This window comes from Otolemur garnettii, unplaced genomic scaffold (genome assembly GCF_000181295.1).
Source record: "Otolemur garnettii isolate 467f Iridium unplaced genomic scaffold, OtoGar3 scaffold00002, whole genome shotgun sequence".
NCBI classification, from domain to species: Eukaryota; Metazoa; Chordata; class Mammalia; order Primates; family Galagidae; genus Otolemur; species Otolemur garnettii.
Genome location: NW_003852397.1, coordinates 1,910,681 through 1,919,205, shown reverse-complemented (window position 1 = coordinate 1,919,205; position 8,525 = coordinate 1,910,681). Strand labels below are relative to the sequence as shown.

General features: G+C 45.0%; 1 protein-coding gene across 1 annotated transcript in view; it reads left to right on the top strand.

Moving 5' to 3' along the window:
* PREP (prolyl endopeptidase) overlaps positions 1 to 8,525 on the top strand; it is a 131,753-nt gene that overhangs the window by 72,293 nt on the left and 50,935 nt on the right. Inside the window, exon 9 of the mRNA XM_003781567.3 lies at positions 2,919 to 3,116. Within this exon, the coding sequence (XP_003781615.1) occupies positions 2,919 to 3,116 (198 nt within the window). The remainder of the gene's footprint in view (positions 1 to 2,918; positions 3,117 to 8,525) is intronic.

Here is an 8,525-nt window from a genome sequence, read left to right as displayed (position 1 = left end):
CTCCTCCAAAGCGGTTGGCCCTTCTCCTGCTTTCCAGGTTTCCCTTTGACTTCCCAGGTTTGGATCAGGTCTGTTTGGACAGACCAATGCTCTGTCTCTCTCAGGCTGCGGTTACTAGAAGACAGTAACCCTGTCAGCCTCACTCTAGTCAGGAGAGGGACTCACAGCATAGCATAGGTTTCTTTCCCTGAGAGACCTTATCACCTGTCTTCTCAAAGCCTTCTGACCCTTCTTTATGTTTGGATCAGACATTGTGGAGCAGGTGCTTAACCATTTCCTGGAACATCTTTTGCAGTGAATCTGTTTCATGGTCATCTGGGTAGCCTAATGGCTTCTGTCTAAACTGAGACAGGAATGCCCCCTTAGGTGTGGTGACAGCCAGCATTTAGGGAGTGTTTCCTGAGTTTCAGATTTAGCACTCTTCACCACGAGCAGTCACCTGAGATGAGACTTGCTGTCACGAGTCTGCATGTGGGGTGCCCTTGGTTTTCCAAGTGCAAATCAGGTTGGAACAGTGGTTCTCGTATAGGAGCCATCATAGATGTAAATAATCCCCACAGCATCTGAATTTTCCACCATTTAAAGTCAAAGGGATTTAACTGCACCTTAAGGTGACACCTCATCTTAGAGATCTAATGAAATGCAAATGAATGCTCGGAGATTTGAGGGGGTGATGTGTTTTTATAACCCTCCCTCTGAAAAGGTTATACACGTAAGCTCTTTAGATTGGAAAGGGAAACCTTGGCTGTTCACTAGAACTCATCAATTCAAGGAGAAGCACAGTTGAAGTTGCCGTGTCATTAGCACAGAGTGCCCTGGTGAGAATAAAAACTAGAGGTGAGTCATGAAGTACAGCCATAAAGTCAGAGCTTTTATTAATGACAGTCTACAAATCACTTTGTCCTTTTCATATTCACTTTTGTCTGTTTGATAATTCTGATGCACTCATAGTTAACACGGATTGATGAGTCTCTGACAGCCATAATTTACTTCATCTTTCCCCCTTACTCTGCTTTCTTTAGAGCTTTAGGCTGCATGAGGCATTTTTTAAGAAGTCATATTGGAGAATGAAAAAAATTACTTTTGGCTGTAATTTTGTAACCTCACATGAGGAAAAGTTAGCTATAGTAACCTAAGCAACCCAAGACTGAAGCGCAGAGTTTCGTGTCTTGTTTACGTGGATAAATTCTGACATCACAAGTGTGAACGGCTGGTTTCCAGGGTTATGGAAGAAAATCATTGCCCAGAACTACCCCACCCCACCCCACCTCCGCCTTGGAACCCAAGGGCATGTTTGCCACTGCGGCTCTGTCCTTGCTTCTGTCGGCCACAGTATCTCTCCCCCTGGATGACCCTGCTGACCTCAGACTGGCCTCTGATGGCCGCCTGGGCCTTTCCCCTCCCCGTCACCTGGCTCCCTCCTGTTCTCCCAGCTCTGTCGCCCAAGCTGCAGCCCTGGGAGGGAGGAGAGCTCGTTTCAAGTTGTCAAGTCCTGGGGCTTCTTCTTGAGAAAGACCCTTCATTTCTTCTCTTTCCGGCCCAGTCTTTGTCCCCAGCTTGATGTGGTGCTCTGCCTGTTAGGTTTGTCCTCAGCTCCCTTCCATCCTGATAGAGACTCCCATTGGGCCGCATTCGGCTGTCAGGTACGGGCTCTATTAATGCCATCTTTATTTATGTCACCCTCTGTTCACACAGCAGCCCCTCAGTAACACGTAACCAGCTCCCTCCTACCGAGCTCACAGAATCCCCCATTAGGCCACCACCAGCATGGCCACCCACCCCTGAACTGACAACTCTTTTTTTCTTTTTTCTTTTTTTTTGGAGACAAAGTCTCACTTTGTCACCCCTGGTAGAGTGTGGTGGCATCATAGCTCACAGCAACCTCAAACTTTTGGGGTCTAGTGATTCCCTTGCCTCAGTCTCCCAAGTAGTGCCCACCACAGTGCCCTATTTTTTAGAGACGGGATCTCACTCTTACTCAGGCTGCTCTTGAACCCTGGAGCTTAGGCAATCCACCTGCCTCGGCCAGAGTGCTGGGATAACAGTGTGAGCCGCAGCACCCAGCAGCAGTTTTCTTCTTGAAAATGGATCTCTCACTTGTTCTCTTTACCACTCGTCCTCCTGTCCTTCCTGTTGGTCGTGCGTCCGTACTCCTTCCCGCTCTCCTCATTTCTAGCTTTGGCCTCCACCCCTTAAGTTACCTGTCTTCCCACCACCTCTTCCCTCCTTCCCTGGTAGACCCATCACCCACCCCTACTGTCTCCACACACCTTACTCAGCGCTCAGTTCAGCCCTTGCTCAAGTGCTCTCTCTCATTGTGAGTCCTCAAAACGGCCAATCCCTGGGCGGCACCTGTGGCTCAAAGGAGTAGGGCGCTGGCCCGATATTCCAGAGGTGACAGGTTCAAACCCAGCTCCGGCCAAAAAACTGCAAAAAAAAAAACCAATCCCTTACCTTTGTTTATATCTTACTACTTGTATTTTTTTATGGTTGTGTCTCAGGGGCAGAAATGACCTCATCTTTCTACTTGTCTCCCTAGCTCCTTGCAGGGAATCTGTGCATATAAAGAGCTTAACATATTTTTGTCAAATAACCTTTTCAGACACAAATCATGATTTGGTTTTTATTGTTGTTTTTAGTAGCTCCTGTAATCTGATATTGGACACATAGGTAGGCAGGACTATTTATATTCTATATGTTGCCTGTCTTAAGCTCAAAGTGAAGAAGGTTTCACTTTCTCTGGACATAACAGCAACAATCGCTTATTAAGGGGATATACTAAAAACCAGATGGAATAATTAAAACCAATCACGAAATGATTTTGCAGGCCTCATTGCTGCATAGCACTGACTGTTTGTCAGTGTGATAAATAGTATGGTTTTCATTAACTTCCAAAAGGTTTGCTCTCTCCTCTCCAGAATGGGTAGCTTGCGTCAGGTCCAACTTCTTGGTCTTGTGCTACCTCCATGATGTGAAGAACATTCTGCAGCTTCACGACCTGGCGACTGGTGCTTTGCTCAAGACCTTCCCCCTCGAGGTCGGCAGCGTCGTGGGGTACAGCGGTCAGAAGAAGGACACCGAAATCTTCTACCAGTTTACTTCCTTTTTGTCTCCAGGTAAGTGTGTTTCACCATTGCTGCTCGCTTTACCAGTCAGATTGATGTTGGGGTTTCTGTGGGGACATGGAAATAGTGCTACACTGTTGAAAACCACGTGTCCTGTATTACAGCCAAAATTATCTAATGGGAATAAAACCATAAAACATGCTTAGAACACGGGGAGACGTAAACGGCTGACGTTGCATTCTCATCAGACTTACGTTCTCAGACTCTGTTCTTCTGGGAGCAGGAGCAGCTCTTGTTCTATGTTGATTAAAAATCAGCACCAACAAATACAGTGTTTGATTCAGGCTTGGTCTGTATGTACAAGAACGGACAGTGCACATAACAGAAAACAAACTAAACCTGTAGCCGCATCTGATGTTTAAAAAAAAAGTTTTCAAGAATACACTGAGCTGTTGGACTGAATTAAAATGTAATTGTAAAAGTCTAGTCTTACAGCCTGAACAAACAGCGTGCATCATTGGGTTCTAGTAGGAAAGGGAAAATGCTTGTAAGTTGTGATTTTACATCATGTGATATGGGATAATGTTCCCCCAAATAAAAATGGCTCTCGTTTTAACTTTTAAAAAAAGGAAAAATGGTGGTTTTCATTTTGCTTTGTTTTGGTCTTTTCTCTACTTCTCAGTTTGGCTACACTATTTCCATGGGGTTGTCACTATACACACACTGTGATTTGTCCCCCTGCTAAGTCGGCAGCTTGCAGCTGACCAGCCAGACCTTGTCCTAAAAAAAAAATCTGGCTGAAAAAAATTTCTGCACTTGCTCATTTGTTGAGCTCCTCCAGGGTGCTTTTGGGTCCCACCCACTTTGGTCCTGGTCCTTTGGCCAGCTGACAGTGATGTCTCATCCTCTTTTATTTTGAGCCTCTGAATCACAGCAGGCAGTCCTTAAGGAGTATGGCTGTGGTGACAGGTCGCTGCCAGGGTTATTAAAACCAAAAGAATGATGTCTGTGAGTCTGACAGTGTATCTGGAATACCTTTATTCCAGCACCGTGCAGAGGATGGAGAGGGGCTAGGAAAAGAGCCCCCAAGACTGTGGAGGCCAGGACAGGAGTCAGAAAGCACAGTGGACAACTCCCCTTTAGGGTCCCCTGTGCATCCTTCACACTTCCCCCTCCCCCAGAGCCTGGGAGCATAGCGGCAGCCTGTGGACAGACCAGGAAGAGTCCCTTTCTTCCAGATAGCCATTCTTTTTTTTTTTTTGAGACAGAGCCTCAAGCTGTCCCCCTGGGCAGAGTGCCGTGGCATTACAGCTCACAGCAACCTCCAACTCCTGGGCTCAAGCGAGTCTCCTGCCTCCGCCTCCCAAGTAGCTGGGACCACAGGCGCCCGCCACAACGCCCGGCTATTTTTTGGTTGCAGCCATCATTGTTGTTTTGGCGGGTCTGGGCTGGGGATTCGAACCCGCCACCTTAGGTGTACGTGGCTGGCGCCTTAGCCGGTTGAGCTATAGGCGCCGAGCCCAGATAGCCATTCTTAATCCACTATGATTTATTTCCTTAAACTGTTACTCTGGAAATTACTCCAGAAATTTTACTTGGGAAAACTTTCTATCTTAAACCATTTACGTGGATAAAGGACAATGAGGAAGACAGAGTGGGGGGTGACTCTCCTCCTCTTAATAAAAGCAGAGTCCCCAAAGGCCTATAAACTTCCTTCAACAACCCCATGTGACCGTTTATTTCAGGAACAAGCTCATCGTTACCTGGGGAAGAAAGGGCTCATTGTCCTCGTGTAAAATGTTGGGTTCTATTCCAAGCAGTGAAATATTATCTTTGACTGCGGCTGTGACATTTGAAAGGAGAAGTGTGTTCCTCGTTCTGTACGGCCAGGCAGCTCTGACCAAGCTTTAATTTGTTCTCGGGAAGCTTTGTCTGTTTCCTTTGTCTCTTCTCACTCTTTTTGCCTCCATCCTTCTCTTTTCTCTGCCGAATGCAATTTGATCTCTAAAACCAGAGAACTGGGCTTCCAGACCCGGGCCTTCTGCAAAAACAGCCATCAGATAATTAAATTAGATCTCCTGAAAGCAAAAATTGGTAGTGTTTGTGTATACACACATCCATACACATCCCAGCTCACAAGCTGTCTTGCACTGGTCTCTAAAGGTTAGCTGTTCACAGCGGCAGTAAACAGCAGAGGTACTAAATTAACATGGGTGAGTCAAGCCCCAGGGTCACAGATTACCACAGCTCCGGCTTCCTGCTATGGTCGTGCGGTCCATCTGGCAGGTGCGCACCAGCTGACTTTGTTTCCCATGGAGGCACATAGTAAAGACACATCTGGAGCCAAAGCTGTGAATTAGTTTTGCACCTTTAGTAACACTTGGGAGAAAACAGGCAGCCAGGGCAACTTGGAGCACAATGCACTTATTCCCTGTGGTTCAAAGCACTTAGTGGTTGAGCTGATTAATTTTCTACTTGTGGAACCTTGGAGGGTTGCCTAAGGTTAGCTCCAGAAAGACTTGCATGTTATAATAATTCAATACAGCAGTCCCATCCTCATGGCCCTGGGAGACAGGGATGAGAAATTAAAGAAGCCTTTCACCTTCTTTGGGAAAGATGAAAATTTTTTATGAGACTTGTTTTTGGTTTTTTCTACTAATAAATTAAAACCCAACCTATCAGTTGAAACAATGTCTCCATGGGTGGTGAAGTTTGACTTTGTACATATCCAACTTTTTAGATCTCTCTGATTCTTCATTTGCAGTTTCTCCTAGAATCATTCTTCTAACTCCCACTTCTGCCTCTTTATATTTATTTCATCTTAAACTGGGAGCATGCACCTGTTGAGGCCTTCTTAAAGAACTGTTTTCATCAGGAGACATCGTCTCAAGTTCAGACACCTCTTCTGGCCTTAAGGTCCTCCACTGTCCAATTCTCTCTCACCCTTAAATTTTGAAATTTATTTATTTACTTTTCTTTTTTAGACAAAATCTAACTCTGTCACCCTGGGGTTGACTGCAGTGGCATTATCATGATCCTCCTGCCTCAGCCTCCCAAGTAGCTGGGTCTCCAGGTGCCTGCCATAACAAGAGACAGAGTCTCACTCTTGCTCTGGCTGGTCTTGAACTCCTGAGCTTAAGCAGTCCACCTGCTTGGACCTTCCAGAGTATGAAATTTATTTCCTAAAGATCATCTGCCAGGAGCATCCAACCGCAGCCTGCATCTGGCTATGAATGCTTACCTGTGATGGCAGATACCACAAAAATTATGCACAGATCTTTTTTGCTTGTCAGCTTTTTTTAGTGTGTATTTAATGTGTGGCCCAGGACAACTCTTAGCTATGCATCTGTAGCCAGCCACAGGCTATGGTTGGAGGCCCCTGTGTGGTCCTTTCTGGTTTGTGATTCTAGGATATTTTCTTCAAACCCCACCTTTCCTTATTCTTACCCCACGAGAGCCAAATCAGGTAGAACACAAAGCATTGTTACATTTCAGGGACTCACATTATGGTGTGACTGTGCAGTGGGCTAACCTGGGGCTAACCCAGATGGGTCCATAAACAGAAAGTACTGATAAAAGATACAGAGCACTAGTGCTTTCCGTCTTAACACAGCTTCCTTCAAGGTTTTACTTCTACACGGGACAGAATAGAGGTCAGGCGTAATATTCTTTCTCTGAACAGTGACCAGGCCTGTTGTATATTTGTTTCATCCTGCTGCTAGATTTGATGTTCCAGCCTTTCTAGGTAAACAGGCATTCAGAGTATAGTTCCTACCTACTGTCTCTCACTAGAGGGTTTGCTTTCTGGTCCTTCAGTTCCTTATCTTGGGCACTAAGCTGGTAACTGCCAGAGCTGGGAGTTCTGGCTCCTGAGGCCTCCAGCATCCACAGTACTACAGGTCACAGGGATACTGGGCTGGTGTCAGGAGCTCTGGTGGCACATTCTCAGTCTGTGTGCTCTGTTTTTGCTTGATTGTTTGGAGGGTTTTTTTTGTTTGTTTGTTTTTTCCCCAAAGATTCAGATGCTTTTTGTGTTGGTGGGGTACCAGTTACTGATCTTGAAAATTTAAGTATATCACAAATAGCCTTTTACCCTCACGATTACACTCCTCCCAGCAAGTGCGGTATTCAGTATATCTGGCAGGTTAGAATGCATGCTCACAGAGTATAGTTTAGAAGTAAAGGTGGTTCCCGGGTTATAGACAAGATACATCCCTGAGAATGTGTTTAGGTTGGATTTGTGTGTGACTCAGATCCCAGATGAACCATCCATATACAGTAGTAGTAATAATAATAGCAATACCCTCATGGCTCATATGTGGTAATACTAATGTAATGTAATAGTATAGTAGTAATATCCCTGTTGTATAATAAGTTACAGAAACTTTGTGCTCTTCTAATTCAGACAAATGGAACATAAAAACAAACTTACATGAGAAATGTAGCAAAGAATATTAAACTTTAACACTCACCTTATGTCACCTCAGTATCTTACTGGAAGGGTCATTTTTGAGGTAAGAAGGGAGGCTGATGCCAGTCAGATGATGATGAGGATGGAGTGGGTGCCGGAGAGTCAAGATTTGATTCTATTGCTGGAAGAGGGACACTCACCACTGATGCTGGTCTCTTGAAAAGGGAGTCTAGGGTAGTTTGCGCAGCCTTTTTATTATAAATGACCTTGTACCAACTGATCTCAGTAGCCTTTGTCACCCACTCTGAGTTAGGATCTTTCTCGCCAAACTTAGCAGATCCTGCTTCAGTGAGACGAAAGGCTTCAGCTAATTCTTTGGCTGTACACTTGTGTGGCTCTGGATCTTCTGTTTCTTCGCATGCTGGTCTTTCTATGAGCTGTTACTCTATCCACGAGACCAGCTGCTAGTAGGATGCTGCCCCAGTGAACCACTTACACCGTGGAGGTTTGTTTCTGTGCACAGAAGAAACTAGTTCCTGAATGATTTAATTATAAATTATCCTTATGGGAAGGCTTGGAAACCCAAAAGTGGGGAGTGCCTTAAGCTGGGCCACCCTTAAGCCAGGGCATACTGGCTTTATATAACTGCCTGTATGTTATATATAAAGATGCAGTCTAACAAATATCCAAGTAGGGACCGCCTGTATGTTATATATAACGATGCAGTCAAACACATATCCAAGTAGGGACCGCCTGTGTGTTATATATAAAGATGCAGTCTAACAAATATCCAAGTAGGGACCGCCTGTGTGTTATATATAATAGACGCAGTCTAACAAATATCCAAGTAGGGACCACCTGTATGTTATATATAAAGATGCAGTCTAACAGATACCCAAGTAGGGACCGCCTGTATGTTGCATATAAAGATGTAGTCTAACAGATATCCAAGTAGGGACCAAAAGTATGTTATATATAAAGATACAGTCTAACAGATCTCCAAGTAGGGACCGCCTGTATGTTATATATAAAGATGCAGTCTAACAGAT